This window comes from Arvicanthis niloticus, chromosome 1 (genome assembly GCF_011762505.2).
Source record: "Arvicanthis niloticus isolate mArvNil1 chromosome 1, mArvNil1.pat.X, whole genome shotgun sequence".
NCBI lineage: Eukaryota > Metazoa > Chordata > Mammalia > Rodentia > Muridae > Arvicanthis > Arvicanthis niloticus.
The window spans coordinates 95,818,396-95,840,549 of record NC_047658.1 but is presented as its reverse complement, the minus strand read 5'-3'; the positions used below and the strand labels follow the sequence as shown (position 1 = coordinate 95,840,549).

General features: G+C 43.9%; 2 protein-coding genes across 3 annotated transcripts in view; one reads left to right on the top strand and one right to left on the bottom strand.

Moving 5' to 3' along the window:
- The window catches only part of Sec23ip (SEC23 interacting protein), a 38,045-nt gene extending 24,536 nt beyond the window's left edge, over positions 1-13,509 (bottom strand). Inside the window, exons 1-5 of one of the 2 annotated variants that reach the window (XM_034493773.2) lie at positions 13,257-13,509; positions 7,802-8,331; positions 5,345-5,555; positions 3,902-4,095; positions 823-912 (exon numbers count right to left, since the gene is read on the bottom strand). In XM_034493773.2, coding sequence (XP_034349664.1) covers positions 823-912; positions 3,902-4,095; positions 5,345-5,555; positions 7,802-8,331; positions 13,257-13,413 — 1,182 coding nt within the window. In that variant the 5' untranslated portion in view covers positions 13,414-13,509. The remainder of the gene's footprint in view (positions 1-822; positions 913-3,901; positions 4,096-5,344; positions 5,556-7,801; positions 8,332-13,256) is intronic. The other variant, XM_034493781.2, reaches the window with a different exon arrangement.
- Positions 13,510-17,724: 4,215 nt separating this feature from the next.
- Positions 17,725-22,154, top strand: part of Mcmbp (minichromosome maintenance complex binding protein) — a 40,659-nt gene continuing 36,229 nt past the window's right edge. The window contains exon 1 of the mRNA XM_034493761.1: positions 17,725-18,092. Coding sequence (XP_034349652.1) covers positions 18,035-18,092 — 58 coding nt within the window. The 5' untranslated portion in view covers positions 17,725-18,034. The remainder of the gene's footprint in view (positions 18,093-22,154) is intronic.

The following is a 22,154-nucleotide window of genomic DNA, read 5'->3' as shown; positions in this document are numbered from 1 at the left end:
CCTCTTCATACTACTTATATTTTTATTTCAGTATCAGTAAGGATTGCACTGAAGGTTTTTTTTTTTTTTTTTTTTTTTTTTTTTTTTGGTTTTTACATTTTCATAGTTTTCTTTAACTTGAACAAGTGTTATGTTCTAGCCTGAGTGATAATGCACACCTTTGATCCCAGCACTCGGGAGCCAGGGGCAGGCTGTGAGTTCAAGGCCAGCCTGGTCTATAGAGTGAATTCCACAACAGCCAGGGCTACACAGAGAAACTGTCTCAAAAAACAAACAAACAAACTACAAAACAATAAGTTAATATTATTATTAATTTTCTATATAGCTATTGATTTGTAAAATGTCTCCCCACCACTGCTCTCATAATACGAGGGCAGAGCTAGGAGGTCAACAGAGAGCAGACACCTTGACTATCTTCTCTAGCCCTTTGTAGGAAGAGAGGGCCCCATCAAACCAAGTGAAAAACTTTACTAAGCTTCTTCTAAGATAATACTTAGCATTAATTAATGTGTCATCCAAACAGAAACTCTGTGAAAAAAAAGTTGAATTTCCATGACTAATAAATTATTTCAAAATACACTTGCCAGGTGTGGTGTTTTGGGCCTTTGAGGCAGAGGCAGGTGGACCTCTGTGAGTTCAAAACCAGCCTGGTCTGCAAAATGAATTCCAGGACATCAGAGCTACATAGAGAAGCCCTGTCTTGATTGATTGACTGAAAAATAATACATTTATTATAAATAAACCACTAAAAATGAAACATTATCACACATACAGCAGAATGACTTTACAGTGGGCCTTCCACCACCTCAGAAAGCACCTCACCTTTGGGTTGTGCATAACGATAGTCTCTCCACTTGGAAACTCTAGTCTGCGATGCCACTGATTTGTGGTTACAGCTTTTTTATACTCGGCCTGCAGAGACAGAATACACACAATGCAATGCAGTTGATCGGAGTCACACCAAGACAAGCATGGAGGGCCATTAGGACTATGCTGGCAGCAAAGCAGTAATGGTAGGTCTGGTTTACTGGTTGCCATACTGTCCCGACATCTGACTAACATAAATTACTCCAGTGTTTGCTCTCACATACTCTTAAATAATATCTCCATTAAATGAGAAAATAATAGAGGTTTACACAGTACATCATTTTCACAGGAATGAACAAGCTGAGTATCGTAAAATGAATTTATTACCTCATAGTTTTTGAGGCTACTACTCCAAAATCAAGGTGACAGCTGGCTATCAGTCCTATGAATCCACATGGATCGCACCCTCCTAACTACCCTTGGCTTGCTACTATCAAGGCCATTCAGTGCTGTAAGCTTGACTCCCACCTCTGCCTTTATCAAAGCACAGCATTCTGTCTTTCTGAACAAGTCTGTCTTGGTGTTTATTATATATAATGACACTAGCTACATGGGCTTAGAGACTACCTTACTCAAGTAATTTCATCTCAAATGATTATATCTGCAACATCCTAGCTCCACACAAAGTGGCATTTGTAAGCATTGGGGGCTAGTACTTCAACAGTGCTCTGGGGTGGAGGGGAGGAGACTGTACATATGTACATATACAAACGCAGTATTTAGCTCTACTGCGTCACTCCTGAGTTTGTGTGTGTGTGTGTGTGTGTGTGTGTGTGTGTGTGTGTGTGTGTGTGTTCTGCCAGCATGTATGTATGTGTACCATGTGTACATCTGGTGTCCTAGGAACTGGAGTTACCAATAGCTATTAGCTGCATGCGAGTGCTGAAAATCAACCCTGAGCCCTCTGTAAGAGCACTCAGTGCTTTTTTTGTTTGTTTTCAAGACACAGTTTCTCTGTGTAGCTCTGACTGTCTTGGAACTCACTCTGTAGACCATACTGGTCTTAAGAGATTTCTCTGCCTCTCCTCTCCAGTGCTAGAATTAAAGGTATGTAAAACCACTGCCTCTGCTTCCCAGCCAATTTGGATTAAGGAATGTGTTACTGTACCTGGTCACTTTTACACTCTTTTTGTTTTATAGCTTCCCTCCATGAAGACCAATTGGGTGTGGGGGTAATAATCTTGCTATATATTCAATAGCTGGGCCTAGAGACTCATATTGCTGTGACCAGCTTATGCAAATCTTTCTTCCCCTCAAAGTTCTGGAGATTAAACCCAGGGGCTTGTGCACACTGGGAGGACGTTTTCCACTCAACTACAAACCTTAGCCCTCATGAGTGTCTTTTATTGAATTTTTTTCTACAAACATTGTAGTTTCCTTGGCATCATGAACAGTATCTTCTATTATGATTCCTAACTGGTTAGTTCTACAGCACAGGAATGTTGCTAATTTACACTGGTTGATTTTACAGAAAGACACTCTCAACTCTTGTATTGGGCTAATGGTATTTTTAAAGGTTCACCTGGTTTTCTATGGAGATAATTGTGCCATTATAAAATTAAAAGCATTTTCAAATCAAAACCACTTCTGCTCTTTGTCCTGGTAGTCACACAGGACACACACCAGTAATGGGCATCATCTAGTTCTCACTTCCCACCTTCCTTTGCCTCCACTGAGGCAGTGGGTTTCTTAGAAAGCTGGGCAGGAGCTTGGGCCTCATGGCGATGCAATGGGCAAGACATGGCTCGCTAGCCCAGCCTAGAGCGGTGTCACCCACAGGCAATATTATCATTACAGTTAAAGGAAAATGCTTGCTGTGGCTGGAGAGATAGCTCAATGGTTAACAGCACTGGCTGTCCTTCCAGAGGTCCTGAGTTCAATTCCCAGCAACCACATGGTAGCTCACAACCATTTGTAATAAGATCTAATGCCCTCTTCTGGTATGTCTGAAGACAGCTACAATGTACTCATGTACATAAAATAAATAATCTTTAAAAAAAAAAAAAAAGTGCTTGCTCTGTTTTTAGATACTCACACATAAACACTGCACTTTTAGCTTCAAAATTATAAGCCTACAATGTTAGGACTTTGGATACTACAGCTACAGCAGGACCCTACATAAAGTACCAACAATTACAGTGTATCTTTAGTGGTTTGCTTACTCAGATTTAGCTCTAGGAATTAGCACCTTTTATATATGTCCCTACTGAACTAACTAAATTATGCTTTACGGGCCACTGGCAGAGAGCTCAGTGGGCAAAGACACTTGCTGCCAAACCTAAATACCTAAGTTTCACCCCCAGGACCCACACAGTAGAAGGAAGAAAACCAATTCTGGCATGTTCTCTAACTTCCAGTCATGTAACATGTGCACGTGTGAGAGCACACACATAAATAAATGCCATAAAACTTTTAAGTTATGCTTTAAGACACCTTTAATTCCAGTACTCAGGAATTCAAAAGTAGGTGGACCTCTGTAACTTCGAAGCCAGCCTGGACTACAGATTGAGTTCCAGGACAGCCAGGGCTACACAGAGAAATCTTGTCTCAAAAGAGAGGCAGAGGGGAGAGACAGAGAGGGAAAGAGAGATGGGAGAAGGAGGGGAGGAGAGAGAGTGGAGAGGAAGAGAGAGAGATTGACTGACTGTTTTGTAGACTGGTTCTTCTATTAGCCCATGGCAATCCTCAGACTCGTGGTACTCTGCCTTGGCCTCATGAATGCTGAGGTTACAGGCAAGTGCTAGCATCCCTACTTTCTCCCTCCATTTGCTGGAAGGCCTGATATGAGCCCCTCAGTAGATGTGGACTGTGCCCTTTCCAAAACATAGTCTTATCCTGAGACACAGGGTTGTGCTACAGGCAGTACTTCCTGCATGATGATACAACTTAAAGATCAATCTCCTTTGTGACAGGATCAACACAGGCCACTTTGTATATAAAGCCATCTCTACTGTAAGTGGTATTCACAGAAACATGTCTTGCATACATGCCTTTGTTTTGTAAAGAAAAGTATAAAGAAATAAAACATTCATACCTCTAGTTTTTCACTGAACTCCTCTGTATAGGGAATAAATCTACTGTCTGTGTCCCCCTTGTAAAACCAAGTACAGCGTCTCACTTCAGCCGGCTCCTCTTCCCAGTACACAGACTTCCTCACGCGATCATAAAGGTACACATCATAGCGTCCGCCATCCGTGCCCAGAACCACACTCTCAGGATCTGGCTGCACTAGAAACCAAGAGGACATTTTCTTCTAATGTTCCCAGGTGCATTTGAGAATACAAATAACATTAACAATAACATTCATAACGCTACTAGTCAATACTCAAAGACAGACAATTCAGCTTTTTTTCTTTTTTGAAAACACAAGATAATCTGTATTGCTCAAAATCATGACATTTATTTAATTATTTAATTAATTATTTATTTATTTATTTGCTTTTGAGGCAGAGTCTCATTCTGTAGCCCAGGCTGGCCTCAACCTCCCAGCAGTCTTGCTGCTCCATCCTCTCATGTGCCGACATCACAGGAGTGAGCTGCTATGCAGCATGACTCTTCTTGAGTAGAAACAAGGAGCCTGGGCAAGTTTTAAAAACATAATCAGGAAACAACTGAAACAGTTTAAGTTTTTTCAGTAGTAATATCAAACCAGATGCACTGCCATCCACCTGTAATCCCAGCACTTGGGATACAGAGTCAAGGAGGCTCAGGAGTTACTGGATAATTACAGCTATCTGGTGATTTAGAAGCCAGCCTGGGGCTAAATGAGATCCCATTTAAAAAGTAAAATAAAGCAGTATCATCAATAACCAAAATGTCCCAGGAAGTACATTGCTAGAGAATACTGACTGATATTTAAGTTTCATAACCAAATAATACCAAGATAAAGAATCATATTTATATGCTGCAAGATTAGAGTCTTACAATACACCTGTGTGGCATCTCTTTCAAGAGGAAGACATGAGAATAATTATTTCCAAAATTCATCTGACCTCAGAACACTTTTTTCACACAGCATTCCACAAAACAGTTCCACAGGAAACACTTCATGCCCCATAACTCCAAATGAGTAAGAGAAATAAGAAAACTAAAACCTGATTATGTAACGACTCTACCACTCTGATTTAAAACAACTTTTTAGTTATGTTTTGTTTTACTGAGACAGGGTCTAACTATGTGGCCTTGGCTGGCCTGGAGCTCACTATGTAGACAGGCTGGCTTTAAACTCACAGACATCTACCTGTGCTGGGATGAAAGATGTGCCACTGTGACCAGCTAAACAAAGAAATTACTAAACTATTTCTTTGAATACTTTGCTCAATAACGCTGGATATATATTAATTAGTACTACCATCTTAAAGTAGAATCTGGAGACCTACACAGACAAAGGATTCTGACAGTTGAAAAGAAGACCATGGATAAATACCCTTCATTCTTTGTCTCAAATGAGAGGGAACAGTGCAAGATGGGTACTTACCTGAATTATAGATCTCTTCAAGATTCAGAGAGTCAAGCACACTGAAAGGCATCCATAGTTGTTTATATTCTACCTCCTTGCAGTAAAACCAGTGTGGCTGAACAGGTTCATACTGGTTCTGAAGTACAAAAGGAGATGGCCCCTGTACAAGAGGTCCTGCAGGTCTGGCAGGGACTTGCTGCTGCACTGGTGACTGCACTGCTGTAGGAAGCTGAAGGGAATTAAGACTGTCACATGTCCAAAAGAAATTCTGTAGCTGCTTCAGACTGATATCAGTGCTAACAATCCTCCATGTCTTCCCAGGTAGCCACTTAGTATCCTAACTAGTGTACTAAAACTCCAGATCAGCTGCAAAGTAAACTAGACTGCTGCATGCCAATGGCAAACTGACACCCACCAATGTCCCCATAATTTTGAAATTTTTAATAAACTTATTTTTCAATTTTTCATACAATATAGTTTGATCATATTCTTTCCCTTCTCCTGACCCCTCCTAGGTCCCCACTCACTCAATTTCTTGCTCTTTTTCTCTTTTAAAAGCAAAAACGAAAACCCAAATAAATAAACAAACAAACAAACAAAGCACACAGTTCATTCTGTATTAGCCAACCCCTCCTGAGCACAAGGCCTGCCCTGGGGATGGAGAGGTGGCTCAGAGGTTAAGAACACTGACTGCTCTTCCAGAGGTCCTGAGTTCAATTCCCAGCAACCACATGGTGACTCACAACCATCTGTAATGGGGTCTGATGCCCTCTTCTGGTATGTCTGAAGACAGCTACAGTGTACTCACATATATAAAATAAATAAATCTTAAAAAAAAAAAAAAATGAGGCCTGCCCTGGAGTGTGGTAGACACACCACACCACTCCATGGGAGACAACTGCTTTCCCTCTCCCAGGCACTGTCACACACAAATGGCTGAACATGTGTGTGCTCCATGCACACAGTCTGCTCTGCACAGGTCCTATAATTTTTAAAATCCTTAGAACACCCAGACTTCTTGATCCAACCATTCCGTTTCTAAGAATATAAATATTTAACTGTTAGTCTAACTAACACATACATAAACACAGAGAAAAATTTCCATAAACATTAACAAATTAGTAGAGAGCTGGGCAGTGGTGGCACATGCCTTTAATTCCAGCACTCTGAAGACAGAGGCAGGTGAATCTATGTGAGTTCGAGACCAGCCTGGTCTACAGAATGAGTTCCAGGACAGTCAGGGCTACACAGGGAAACCCTGTCTCAAACAAACAAACAAACAAACTAACCAACAAACAAAAACTTAGTGGAGAAATCTACTTTAGTCTCTGTAACTGGGCATTCTCACTAACTAGTATAATGAAGATGAGAGGCTGGCACTCTACATTGCCTCGACTCTCCCATGTCCTTAGCTAACATTTATTATTAATATTATACACTAATATCAGAGACTATCAGCGAGTACCTAGGCAATTAAAATAACGATTACTCCAGTAAATAGGTGCTATAAACTTGAATATGAACAAACTTTATATTTATGTATTTGTTTCCTTCTTTGTGTAGGCATGTTTGTGCCATAGCCAAGTGTGGAAGTCAGGGGAAAACTTGTAGGATCAGTTCTCTCTTTGCATTGTATTGAGCCCGGGATCTAAATCAGACCCTCAGGTTTGGAGGCAAGTGCCTCTACTCTAGACCATCTCGCTAGCCTCCAATTAGCTCCTTTTAAAAGAATGTTTACTTCAAAACATGCAGTTTACAAAGAATACCCTCTGTGTCATATACACATAATACCAATTACTTAGGGCTGAGGCAAGAAAGAGTTTGAGGCCAAACAAAGAAATTTAGCAAGATCCTGTCTCAAAATTAAAAGGTTAGCCAGGGGTACCTACCACATTTAACACCCTGGTTTTGACCAGTAACATACCACACTCCTCTGCAAAAACATTTTGTCCTGGTGCTGGAGAAATGGCCCACTGGGTAAAAGCACTTTGCTGGACTTGCAGAGAACCTGGATTCAGTTTCTTGAACCCAAATGGTAACTCACAATGGTCTAAAATTCCAGTTCTAGAGAATATGACCACCTTTTCTGGCATCCTGGGACACTAGGCACACACATGGTGTACAGAAACACATTCAGGTAAAACACCCATATATATAAAATAAGATAAAAAATGTCTTATCCCCATGTGCATGTTAAAATGCACAAAGCTGAGCTAGAGACATAGTTCAGCAATTAAAGACCCAGGTTCAAATCCTAGCACCCACAGGGTGGCTAACACATGTAACTCCAGTTCCAGGAGATCTCATGCCTCCTTCTCACCAAGGCAATTGCATGCACATGGTATATAGGCACACATGCTGACAATAATACACGTACATAAAAAGAAATCTCAAGTTTTTTTTAAATAATCAAAGTTTTTTGAAAACTTTCACTAAAGTTTCACTAAAGAGAAAAGTAGTATGATATTCACATACCGGTGGCAATGGTCCTGGTGGCATTTGGTATGTCTGCACAGGGGGTCCAGAAGGTGGAGGGTAGGAGGGGTGGCCTGGCGTCTGACACTGCTGTAGTTGTGGAGGTGTTATATAGGGATTTGCCCGGCTGCTGACAGGAGTGTGGCGATATGGGTTATGTCCTTGTTGAGGAATCCCCTGGGGTGGGGTCCCAAAATTTGGAGGGAGATTGCTTGGCTGAGAAGGCAAATAGGTACTTGTTCCCATCTGTGAGGAAGGTGCAGCACCATAGGGAGCCTTGGAAACAGATGGTGGAAATGCATTCAGCATATCTTGGGATCCAGTTGTAAAAGGGAGTGTGGCTGGGGGCTTGGGAAGCGTTGAGTGTCCAGCCGACATTGCTGTAGTCGTCAAGGGTGACTGTCCAATGTTCCCAAAAGGATCACTACTGCTTGATACCTGAGAGAAGTAACTGAATGTCTGTGGGGTGGATGTGTGAGTAGAAGTCTGACCAAGGAAGCTATCCTCCTCACCAACATCTGTGGAGTCTTCTGCAACAGATTAGGAGAGCAATGGTGTAAAAGCAATGCCACCCTCTCAGGCTCTGTAAGGAAGACCCAGCAAGTAGACCACTTACTTCACACCTCTAACCTGTATTTCTCCATTGCAGAAGAAAAGTAAAACTTTTTCTTCAAAACTGTTCTCTTAAACGATTTTATTTGAATAAGCTATAAAGGGAGCCGAACATGGTGGCACATGCCTTTAAATCCCAGTACTCGGAAGGCAGAGGCAGTTGGATCTCTGTGAGTTTGAGGCCAGCCTGGTGTACAATGAGAGTTCCAGGACAGCCAGGGCTACACAGAGAAACCCTACCTCAAAGTACCAAAAAATAAATAAATAAAAAAGGAAAAGAGAATAGAAAACATTTTTTGCTCTTCTTACTTTCTATATAAATATTTATTTTGTAAATGTTCATGTTACATAAAGGATTTTTTAAAGAAATAAATTTGTACCTTTTTTTATATTTTGAATTTATTTTATACAATTCAAATGTTACCATATACCTAAACATGTAATTTAACTTCCACAACAATAAATAAGAAGAAACTAAAGTCCAGGCATTAGCTCTGTAGACAAGCAGAGGTGTGAAGGGGTCTCACAAATGAGCACGTGGTATCTGTGCTGACACAGGTAGGTTGTTACCCACTAATGCAATCCTTAAGCAGTGGTCACAATTACAAGTTCAGACACACAGAATACCATGTCACAGGCTGGCAAGACGTCTCAGCAGGAAAAGCTGGCTGTCCCAGAACCACCAGGATAGGATGAGAGAACCAACTCCCACAAATTATTCTCTGACTCTCCACACATAACACACACAATAAATAAATGAATAAAAAATGCTTTAAAAGAAAAAAGAGTCATTAGCAATCTCATTTTTCTAGGGGAAGAGCTCCTCACTTCCCTCTGGCCAGCATCATCCTCACTGTATTCCCCTCAAACAGCGCCGATTCTATTCCACTGTCAAGTAATTTCCAAGGCATCACTTTCCCACGAACTAGACCTTCACCCCACTCTTCCCTGCTCTACTTTGACGAGCAGCTTTTGGGTTTCCCCCTCTTAATCTCTCCTTCCCCTGCTTTGGTCATGCTTATCTGCAACTGTTGGAGGGCCACAGTCCATCAGCTGCGTGGGCCACTCCCCGAACAGCAGGCACACTGTGGTCCCTGCCCTTGGAGAATTGCCAAAGCTCTGGGCAATCTGTGACCTCACAGTGACCCTGCTTCACTGCTTCCAGGCTGTCCCAGTTATACTTCATAAACCAAACTAGTGAAGGGACTCCACTCCACAGGTTGGACACAATTCGAATCAGAATATGGTATCTAAGGCTGTCTTTCTGAACTATGAAAACTATTCAAAAGACATGCCTGCAGTCACAGCTTCTCCAGACTGAGGCAGCAGAACACTTAAAGCCAACCTTAAAAAAAATTTTTTTGTTTTGTTTTTTGATTTTGTTTTTGCTTTTTTTTTTTTTTTTTACCCCCAAGACAGGACTTCACTATGCAGCCCCGGCTGTCCTGGAATTCATGCTGTAGACCTGGATGGCTTTGAACTCAGAGATCTACCTGCCTCTGCCTTCTAAGTGCTAGGATCAAACAAAGGTGTGCACCACCATATCCAAAATTTAAAAAAAAAAAAAAATTAAAAGCAGGAGAAGAAAAAGATTCATATCAGCAGTTTCTTCATTACTGAAGAGAAAATACCTCCTGCCCAAGGCTCCCCTCTGTTTCAGCCTTCTACCTTTCTAGTCCATACTCCAACTCCATCACTCTCTAGTCCTGTGAACCTCAGTAGGACTATGTTCATCCCCAACAATGAAGGGCCTTTTGTGGAACCTCTCACCCAGTAAGAGAACTTGAGACTGACTTGGTCCAAGAAACATTTTTCAAACTAGCACCAATCATAAATCAAATACTGACCTGAACACACTACAAGCTTCACCCTAGGAGCACCTCCTAATGCCATTCTTCTAGGCCACTCAGAGCTGCATAGTGAGACCCTCAACAACAAAAATCCTTCACAGAGTTCAAACCTTTTAGGACAGTCCACGAAGCCCACAGACACCTAGGCCAATGCATATACGCTAGGCATGATCTACTTGAAGACAAGTGGGGGGTGGAAGGACAGGATGCAAAGGACAGGAAAAAGGTCCATTCTGCCCTATACAGAACACTGCCAACTCCTGTTAAGCCTGCAAATTGTTCCTTTATAGATCTTTCAAACACCACTCAGACCACTCTCTTTGAGACTCTGAGGCCTTTAAGGGACACTGTCTCTCCACTCCACCAGCTGAGCTTCACAATGGCCACAGCGGCCAACCCATCCCATCTCCAGCTTTTTTTAACCTGTACTACAACAGTTTATGAAAGCCAGTGTTTATGTGTATGAATACGCTAGTCTGAGGAAGAGGGCATGTCTGTTCCATGCTACCTTGACAGCTGTAACAGGGCCTGACAAGGACAAGCTGCTCGGTTCATTTCTGCTTCCTGTGCATCTCTTCCACTGATATGGTTAACTGTTGCTTTCAAGGAGATGGGATCTCCTGTGTCTCTGGAAATGCTCTGAAGAGATCTCTAATTAAGAAATCTTTAAGTGTAGAAAATACTTGTTATACACTCAGGAGGCAGAGGTAAGTGGATCGCTGTAAATTCAAGATCAGCCTGGTTTACACAGAGTTCCAGGACAGCCAGAGCTACATAACAGAAAGATCCTGACTCAAAAAACAAACAAACAAACAAACCTTGTTATGGAATCGTAATTCTATATGCTTTCACAAAAAAATAAGTTTGCATCTAAGAAACACCAGTTTTCAAGATGGAGCTGGAGAGTTCGCCCAGTGATTACAAGCATGTGCCGCTCTTACAGATGACCTTCATTTGTTTCCCAGCATCCAGCTCAGGTAGCTCACATCCACCTGTAACTCCAGCTCCAGGGGCACCCAAAGTCTCTGGCCTCTGAGAGCAACTACACTCGTGTGTATGGACACAAAGACAGACATACCCAAGTGCACATTTTTACAAATAGTAAAAATAAACTCTAAAGGAATGGTGGCTCATGCCTGTAGTCACAGCACGTGGGAGACTAAGACAAGAGGTCTGTCACAAGTTCTGGGTTACCCTGGGCTACAAAATCACACCATGCCTCAAAAGGTAATTAATAAATGAATAAATCTAAAGATCAGTATACCTATCTTAAAGCTGAAAATAGAAATGTTGAGCTGGAAAAATGGCTCAGTGGTTAAGAGCACTGGCTGCTCTTCCAGAGGTCCTAAGTTCAATTCCCAGCAACCACATGGCAGCTCACAACTGTCTGTAACTTCCAGTTCCAGGGGGTCCAACACTCCCACATGGACACACATGCAGGCAAAACACCAATGCACATAAAATTATACATCAGGGGAAATGAGCATGAATCAAACAACACTCTGGAGGCCAAGAACGATCTGGAAAACCCAAGGCACAGCCTTACTGATTCCTGGATCCTTCCACAGTACTCTGCTCCAGCCACAATTCTTCCCCAAAGCAAGCAACACTTAACCTTTCAGCAACGCTGTGTACATGAGCAGAGGCCCTCTTGGAATCTATGCCCCCACTCCCTCAACAAACACCCACTAGATACTCTGTATTCTGCGTTCTAGGCAGCAGGCTAGTCTCTGCTGTGACAAAGCTTACGCCCAGGCATGATAGGGTAAACAGGCATATGTACATGTCATACAGTTACAAGCACCAGGAAGAAACATGACAGGAGAATCTTCACAGACACAAACTTTCAGTTTGTCTGTCTTCCCTTCTCCAGGAAACTTCCCTTAGTCTTCCAAGCAGGAATTATTTAGTGGGAAAAGTTCAGCACTTAACAAGGACCTATGAGCTAGGCACGACTCAAGACCCTGAAAATGAAAGACGTAAGATGTTCACAGTCCACATGGAGAGGCAGAATACTTAGTTCACAAGTATTTACACAATATGTGTGGGACACTATATTTAGAACTCTACACAAATGAAGACTGGGCATAGTGACGAATGCCTTTAATCCCAGCACTCAGAGGTAGAGGCAGGTGGATCCTTTAAGTCTGAGGCCAGCTTGGTCTACACAGTGAAGTTTCAGGACAGTCAGTACTACATAGAGAGACCCTGCTCTCAAACCCAGGGTTAAAAACATGAAATCTAAGCAGACAAGTAAAATGTCATGCCTGAGGCCACACAGCAAGTAAATGGCAGGGCCAGGTCTGAACATAGTCTGTGCTCCTAACCACCAGTTTGAAGAAAAAAAAGAAAGAAAGAAAGAGAGAGAGAAAGAAAGAAAAGAAAAGAGAAAGGAAAGAAAAGAAAAAAGCAGTCTTCCCTGATAGTACACAAAGCTTAATCAAAAGCAGGTGTAGGGGTCTAAGAGAACAAGGAAAAACTCAAAGGAAGTGATACCTTGAAAAAAACGAGAAACACATTCTGTACCTGTACTTCAGATATTACGTATCAAAGCTAGTAGAAAGCGCTTCTATCCTAGCAGGCATCCTTCTGTAACTGGGGGGTCTTTTACTAGGAGAGAGTTTATAGTACTCTACAAGAGGGGTATTGTCTCCTCTGGGGATAACTTACTGTCTCCTAGGTGATGTCCTGCCCTATCACGAGTGTTTTCCAGTAAGAGGACAGCTTACGGTATTCTAGCAAAGAAAGGGTAACTGTCTAATTTAGCTGCGTTTTCCGCCAGCTCCAGCACACCAGTGGGTGTTCAACAGTTGCGCAATGACAGGAGTTCCAAGCCTCGTCACCTGGGCCCCTCCTCCAGGACCATCCAGTCCCTGGCCCTCTGGAAGCCATGGTCACTGATGACCATGGCAAGCAGCTCAGAGAAGGCGACGCTCCTGTCCCACCCGCCTCCCAGGACACACACTGGCCCCCAAGTGCCCTCGGCTCACTACCTCCGGGTAAGAGCAAGGAAGCCGGGGAGGCAGCGGCCTGCGTGACAGGGATGAAGGGCACGTTGAAGCTGAACTCCGTGGCCGAGGAGGAGAAGAGTAAGTTAGTGCCTGATGAGGAGGCGGACGCTCCGCCACCGTTAGCCTTCCTATCCGCCATGGCTGCAGACCCCCGTCCGTTACGTGGCTCTGCGAGCCCGGTGCCGCACACAGACCGGAAACCGGTCACCGAGGATGCCACCGCACTTCCGCACTTGCGCACGGAGGCCACAGGGCAGCGACTCAGGGACTGGTTTGCTTCCGGAAGCTGACGCCGCCCAAAATCAATAAGGCGGAATCGGCTTCAGACCCAGGCCTATCACGTGACACTCTCGGCCTCGCGAGACTGAGCCAGCCGCTGGAATCACATCATAGAGGGGTGTGGCCGATGAGGGTTCTGAGTCCTAAAGCTAATCGACGCTCAAAGTCGAGATTCTGAGTTGTTCTGGACGCCCTGAGTTTCTCATGGGGTATTTGTTTTTGGTTGCTTGCTTTATTTGCTTGCTTGCGAAGTAGAATCTCGCTATGCAGTCCAGACTGGCCTTTATCCTCCTGCCTCAGATCTCCCAGTTCTGAGCTTAATACCGCCGCACACAGCAATTCTTATATCTTTATGACAGGCAGTAATAAGAATTGGGAGTAAGAATTACTATCGGCTGGATTTTTTTTTTTTTTTGAGATAGGTTTTCATTACGTTGCCTGGAATTCTCAAGAGGTCTGTCTGCCTCTTCTTCCCAAGTGCTTAAAAGTAGTGTTACACCACTCCAGGCTACTATCTCTTTAAATGTGTGCATCAACAAAAAGTGCCTTTGGTAAGGCAGTTCTATGTGGTAGGTGATTTATGTTTCAAAGGGGCAGAGAAAAGATGTATAATTGCAACAGTCTAAGTAACTGCTCTAATCTAGGGTTCAGGGACCTATCTGCCTACTATCAGGTTTTGGCTGGAATGAAAACAGTAAATTCTGGCCGTGTTTAATTTCCTTTGACAAGCATTTCAACGGGGCCAAGGGGTACAGGGCGTAGTAGTGAGGATACTTCTGGTGAGTCAGAGATAACATGGCCTCAAACTGCTAGTAGCCATGCTAGACTAGAAGTTGGTCAAGAAAATTCTCTTGTTTTTATCATAAATAATCAAGGCCAAGAACCGTATACCAGGGAGTGATGGATAAAACAGACCCTAAATCCTTCCTTTTTGAAGTTTACAATCTGGCAAAACAATCAACTAAACACGAAGTGATAATAATAAACTGCAGGCTTTCCTTAAGTGTGTTTCCTGGAACACTGACATCATCAGGGGACAGAGATCTAAACATTCTAGGAAGAGAGCATGTATTTCTCTTCATCAGATCATTAGCAAAAAATAAAAATTTAAAATTAAAAAATTAAAAAAAAAAAAAACCTAACTAATAAAAAGCTTCCCTGAGAAAGAAAAACTAAAGTTGAAACCTGAAAACTAGTGTCTCATCAGGCGGTGGTGGCGCACGCCTTTAGTCCCAGCACTTGGGAGGCAGGCGGATTTCTGAGTTCGAGGCCAGCCTGGTCTACAGAGTGAGTTCCAGGACAGCCAGGGCTACACAGAGAAACCCTGTCTCGAAAAAAACAGAAAAAAAGAAAAAGAAAAGAAAACTAGTGTCTCCTCATGAGTGCAGGGATCCCAGAGGTCCATTCCTGCTGTGGTGTCGCATGTCTTTAATCCCAGCACACAGGAGGTTGAGGCAGGCAGATCTCAGTGAGTTTAGGGCCAGCCTGGTCTACAGAGTGAGTTCCAGGACAGCCAGGGCTATACAAAGCGAAACCATGTCTCTGCAAAACAAGCGCAGAAAATTCATAAGCACGGGGTCTCTTTCCTGATGACTCTCTTATCCATGATTACCCCAGAAAAGCCTGAATTCCAAAACCATCACTTTGCACAATTAACTTCAACATATGATTTTTTTTATCTTAGACCACAACAGGAAGAAAAAACTAAAATAATAATTAATAAGAGAAAAAAAAAACAGAAAAAGACCCAGAATGAGATATACTTTTAAGGGCATTCCCTGAGTGACCTTCTTCTAATCAGGTCCCTTCGTGATTGCACTCTTCCCAATTAAAGATTCACAGATGGTCACTGGACATGTAGCCAGCCTGGGCACATAGTGAGCTCCAAGGAAACCTGGGTTAAATGGATAGATAGATAGATAGATAGATAGATGGTCTCTAAAGCCAGATATTTTAGCACATAGCTTTAATTTATATATTATGAGGCACAGAGCTAAAATATGAAATTTCCTCCATTCAATTCCAAGAACATGGCTACTCTCTCTACCAAAAGAATGGATGGATGAAGTGGTTATATCATCTTTCGTAATTACTTTTCTATTGTTGTGATAAAATACAATGACTAAGAAAACTTATAAAGATTTTAATTGGGTTTATGGTTTTATAGGGTCAGAGTCTATGGTGGCAGGGCCAAGGCATGGTGACAGGGACAGCTGAGATCTCACATCATAATCTGAAAACAGAAGGCAGAGAGTGCACACTGAATGGTGAGAGGTCTCTGAAGCTAAGTCTGCCCCCATGACACATCTCCTCCAACAAGACCACACCTTCTAAGTCTTCCTGAAGAGTCCTACCAACTGGGATCAAGTATTCAAACATTTGAGCCTATGGGGACCATTCTCATTTAAACAACTACATTGTCCTAACCTTGTTAGTTTTCTCAGTTCACAAAAGCCAGACATAAAGTCATATTGAAATGCCAAGTCCCAGTTTCCTCTTTCATCCTGAAGCAAACCAGGGAGTCACTCCAAATCATGCCACTTTGGCATAAAGATTATCTTGAGTTGAAGGCAACTGAACAGAACCACATATAAGAAAAACTTCTCCCTCACATTGTTTATACAAAAGCAGAGTATGGGGTTTCAAGGCATCTTCCCTCCCTTTTCTACCAGAAAACACAGAAGCTAATCACCTGGAAGAACTTTAGATACTCGTCAACCCAGAAGTGGAAAGATTTTATACACTGCACCTACCATGAATCTTTCATATTTTGATTTCCTGCAACTTGTTGCCTTTGGGAATTAAGAGCTACTTTCTTCTGTCATTTCTCTACACAGTTGTTGTTCTTTGTGGATGACTGCTGTAAAACCTCAAATTCTAAGCAATTAAACTACTTTTTTTCCAGTTGTTCCTAAACTGTAGTATACATGTTCATGAACTTTTTTTTTTTTCAAGACAGGGTTTCTTGAAAATCTGTGTAACCCTGGCTGTCCTAGAACTCGCTGTGTACACCAGACTGGCATCAAACTCAGAGATCTTCCTGCTTCTGCCTCCTGAGTGTTAGGATTAAAGGCATGTGCCACCACTGCTGGGCTCTTAATATTTACCTATTTTTTGTTTGTTTTTGAGTCAGGGTCATATTCAGGCTGGCCTCAAATTGGGTGTGTAGCCAAGGCTGACTGTGAACTCCTGACCTTCCTTCCTACATCCCAAGTGCTATGATTTAAAGATACTTTCCCTCCAGGCGACCAAGAAAGACAGAGGGTCGGGTTTGGTTCCCTTTTCCCAGAGGTTTCCAGGTTGAGTCATGGCTGTCTCTGTTCATCTGTTGCCATCTCTCCCTCTTTGATCCCTTGCTAGGGACTAAATCCAGGTGCCTCTTGCATGCTAGGCATGTGTTCTACCACTGCAAAGTTCTTATTCTTTAACTATTTACTTTCTAGATTCCATTCACATCACCACCACCTTTTCACAGCCAAATAGGTATAGATGGTTAAACTAGGGTTTTCTGAGGTACATCCCAAACACAGGGGAAATGTCCTCTTTATGAAAATTTGACAGTTCCTAAATTCTGAAGGTTGCTGTGGAGTTGCCTTTCTGGGTCTGACCTGTGAGAGTATTCTCATCTGTATGCTGTACAGGTATCTTGCTATAGCTCCCTAGTTGCCAGGTTGGAAGCTGGAGGGCATCTGGGTGTTTTTGAGGTTAAAAACTACAGGCTGGGCCAGGAGAGAGTTCTGAGCTCTTGCCAGTTCCTTGGCCATATTGAGAGGCACACAAAGGCTACAAACCCTCCTTGGTTGAATCGTTCAGGAAGAACTCACTGAGTTCGGGGCAAGTTTTTATACAGGATTTTGGCCAGGGCACCTTAGAAGAGTTCTACCACCAGAAACAAGAGGCACAAAGAGACATCAAATGGAGTTTCACCCCTTAATTTTGCTTAGAGATGACTCTCGAGGTTGGCAGAACTTGTGCCTTTTGGTCCATGTGCACGGACTCAAACTTTGAGTCAATGAGGCACCCTGATGGACCACTGTACCCAGCACAATGGCCTTACTCTGCCCATCTCCAAGATGGCGGCCCCGGGCTTGCCCTATCTGTACCCGTCTCCAAAATGGCCGCCCGCCCCGCCCACTCCCTCCCCTCCGAGTGCGCAGCACGCTCCCGCCGCCCCTCCTTCTCCAGCTCCACCCAGGTCGCTGGCGGCGCGGTCGGTGGCCGCGATTTCCCGCCATTGTGAGAAGTGGAGGCTGGGACCGTCTCCCCTCCTCCGGTCGCTGGCCAGCACCTCTGAGGCGCCCGTCACCGCCACCGCAGCTGCCTCTCCTTGAGACGCACGGAGGCTCGTGGCTCGCGACGCTCCGCGCGTGGGAGGGCGCGGACGAGGAGCGGCCGAGCCTCCGAGGAGAAGCCGGGCTGTAAGAGCGCTCGACCCGCAGAGAAGCGCCGCACGGGCCGCGCTGGCCCCGGCCCTCAGCGCCATGCCCTGTGGAGAAGATTGGCTGAGCCACCCGCTCGGGATCGTGCAAGGCTTCTTCGGTGAGTGGCGCGTGGCGAGCAGGGCCGGGAGGGGAGCGGAGTTTGCGGGGCCAGGCCTGCCGCGCGGCCGCACTCGGGACGGCGGTCTTGGGGAATCACTGCCGAGGGCTCGCGTGGCCCCGGGCCTGGCAGCCGAGCAGAAGCCGCCGTCTCGGGCCACGGGCGCAGGTGCCGCCGCCTCCCGTCACCTGCCGGCTGCCCGGCTCCGGCTCGCTGGTGGCGGGGACGCAGCTGTGATTGACGGCCTGGCCCCCGGCTGATGGCCTTCCTAGCCCGGGTGCTGCAGACACGGAGAGGTCCCCTTGCCCACGGAGGGCCCTCAGAGCGGCCGCAGAGAGAAGCCACTGCCTGTGGGAGCCTGCGGGATATTTCAAAACTTCCGGTGTGTGTGTGTGTGTAGGGGAGTGCTCGATCCTTCGCACCGAAGTTCACAATGTTTCACACGTCTCCCTTGACATCCGAGAGAATGCTTCATTTTTTTTTTTCCTGCCCTGTTGACTTTAGAACCCATCTGCTCTGTTACCTGTTCCTCTACCAGAGCTAGCTAGAAATGCTCAACTACTTAGATGAGTTGCTACAGAACGCGAGCCGAGAAGGCAAGCTGAGTAAATTTTAGCTGTAATTGTCATCGTCCACTAGACCTCCGATTCCCACTCGCATCCCTGATTTCCGTGCGCTTAATGACTGGCCAGAGCCGCAGGTCTCCGTGGAATGTGTTTTCTGTAGTAATGCTCCCACAGGATTGGATTCATTTTACCTATAATTCTAGCTAGTCGGGTAGTTTCCCAGGGTGAAACTAAAGCCGGCAGATAGAAGGACTGGGTAGACATTAAGATTATAGGCAGTGAACACACAGTCTCATAAAAAGGGGCAGGAATGTGTAAGCCACGAAAGAGTAAAACATGGGCTTGGGGTATCATAGCTCAGTAGTAGAATGCATGCTCGGTCTGATGCATGGTCGGATGCATGGTCTGAGTACAGTGCCGGTGGAGAGACACAGATTCATACCTAGCAATCTAGGGTGATTTTCAAATGGTATGTGTGAGCGGCTTGCCTGTGATTCTATGACCTGGAAGGCCGAGCCCTTCACTAAGTGCTAGTAATTGAAGTCCAAAATATTGGACTCAACAACTGGCGTGCTGAGAATAATAATGGTTCGAGCCAAGGTTCAATTTTGTATTGAAGGTGCAAATGCATAGATAAATTTTAGGAAAAATGTCTCCATAGTTAAAGGTTTGGGACTTAAAGGGTTAAGTTCCAATGACCAGAATTCCTTACTCTTTACTTTGAGGCAGGTCTGTAGCCCTAGCTGGCCTAGAGCTCATGGAAGTCCTTCTGCCTCATCTTTTGGAGTGTTCGTGTGCCACCTTGCCCAGCCAGAATCTCCATTTGTGAGAAATTTCCCACTACCCCGGTCTTGCTGTAGAAACGAAGTGGTTTTAAATGTAATACAGACTGAATAGATTGTCGTCGTATTTTGTTCCTTAAGTGTGATCCTAAGGTACACATCTCTTTAGAGTACAGGAAAAAATGGAATTTGATTATAAATACTGCAGTATTGTATAAATCTTGTGGAATGTTTTGGAAAGGTCATTGTTCTCTGAATGACTCTTTGGGAGAGAAGTGTAATCTGCTCTGCTCTGTATTTCTGCTGTGTTTTCCTGTTGCTGTGATTACATTGGGCACCCTTATGATGAGAGTATTGAAGGTATTGTATGAAAAGTTGTAGACTTTTGTAGACTGTTGGTCTGTGTTTGATTTTCGGTTTTGGTACTGAGGATTGAACCCAGTACAGACAGGCACATATTCTACCACAAACGCTGGTCTTACTGGCATGTGCCTCCACAACCAGCTTCTGTCTGTGTGTTGTATCAGCTTTAGATATTAAATGTCTCTTGACCCTGTCCAGAAAACTTCATGTTTTAATTTCTGCAACAGCCTCCATGTCTCTCTTGCACTTTCTGTGCCAGAACCAGTGGCTTCCGGTTGCTTCTGAAGACTTCCCCTTGGGTTTTAGTTTCATTAGTATCCCCAGGTTGCCCTTGAATTCTCCATTTTTCTACCTCAGCCTCTTGTGTGTAGAGATTACAAGTAAATCTCACTGCACTCCTGGTGACCTGAGTATATTATGGCTTTAGTATCTGACCTCCTCCCCTCTTCCTCCTCTGGTACCCTGTACACTGTATAGCCCAGGCAGGTCTTGAGCATTAGCCTCTAAATTCTGGGATTATTACACCTTCTCTCTGGCTTTTATCTGTACGTCTTCTGAGGTGTTTTTATATCTACTTGTGTGTTTCTCTGCGAGGATATTTGTACATGGACAGGTGCCTTTGGATACCAGAAGTTACAAGCAGTTGTGAGCCGTTTCCTGTGGGTGCAAGGATGCACTTTTTACTCTAGTTTTCCTCTTATCTTTCATTTGTTTCCTTGTTTTGTTGTGACAGTGTTTTGTGTAGCTCAGGTTGGCCTCCAGCCCACTAACCAAAGACGCCTCTGCTTTCTAAGTGCTGGGATTGCATTCATGTATCACTATGCTTACCCCCATCCCATATTAGTAACTTGAATTAATACCCAGTTACTTTGTGACCAGCTCTTTACCCAGGCTGGTTCAAGTGACCCTCCTTTAGCTTCTAAGTAGCTGGGACTAAAGGCATGGGCCACTAATCCTACCCATAACCACACACGCATGCATGTGAGGACCAGAGGACAGCATGTGGGCATCGTTTCTCTCTGTGCCGTTTGAGTCCAGTGATCATCAGACTTGGCATCAAGTGCTCTCCCTTGCTCAGCCATCCCACTGGCCACATAACTGCTTTTGATTCCAGGCTGCTTATAGCAGGCTGCCTCTTAACTTAAGGTGTTTCAGTTTTGGCTCAGTTTGGTTCCTTGGTTCATTCTAATGGATGAGGCTAGCTAGCAAGCGTGTGAAGGAGGAAGTGTGAGTCTAATCACTAGTGTTTTCAAACGTTCAAAGCAGTGATAAGTAGAAGCTTCTCTGATCTTGTCATCAGTCCACTGTCTTGTATGAAGACAGCTCTTCTGTCTACCACCCTGTTCATCTTGCTAGGCACTAAGAGTAATTTATGGTTAAGCTGGAGCCCAAAGAAGGGGCCTGGGTATTTTGAGGAACCGAGTAGAATCGAGTCCTAGGACTAAGAAGAGAGCAGGCAGCTCTCTGTGGACACTCAGCTCTGTGTATTAACTTGCTGTTTTTTTCTTCCATATCAAACTCATTTGTTCTGAGTTCCAGCCCACACTTACCTCATCCCAAATTCTAGGGATAGAGAATCTCCTTGGCCCAGCATAGAGTCTACTGTCAGCTAACTATTAGCTAGCTCTGTTGGGCATGAGGATTGTGTAGGACAGTCATGGCTGTCAGTGGGGAGGTTTTCAAAGAAGTCTAAATTGAACAGCCATGGCAAAATGTGTGAGTATTTAAGTTGTAAACAGACACTAACAGGTGCTTAAAAGGCCAATACAGAGCTGTTAAGTAAGTTGTTGTATGTTCTCCCACTGCATGGAACTCCTTTTATTTATTTATTTATCTATTTATTTATTTTATTTTATTTTTTAAGTCGGGATCTCACTATGTAGACCAAGCCGGCCTCAAACTCACATCCATATACGCCTGCCTCCGCCTCCCAAGTGCTGGGATTAAAGCTATGAGCTGAAGCTTTTCAACTGTTCCTACTTTCCAGTGGTTTGTGTGTGGCTTTTTAAAGTGGCAAAACACTCTTACTCAGATATAATTCACATAAAACTTAGAATTTAGGAATGTATATTTGATATGGAGGTTGAGGCAGGAGGATTGAGTTCAAGGCCTGCCTGGGCAACTAATAAAAATCTGTCTCAAAATAAAAAAGAAGCCTGGAATATAGCTGAGGATTACTGGATATTATATGGTGGAGCTTTAAGTTTAATAACTACTAAATTAAATAAATATTCAATAATTTTTTTTTTAGTATTTTTAAATTACATTTAGTGTGTGAGAGAGAGAGTGAATAAGGTTATGTATGGAGGTCAGAAGACAACTTGTAGGAATTGGTTCTTTTCCTTCTACTA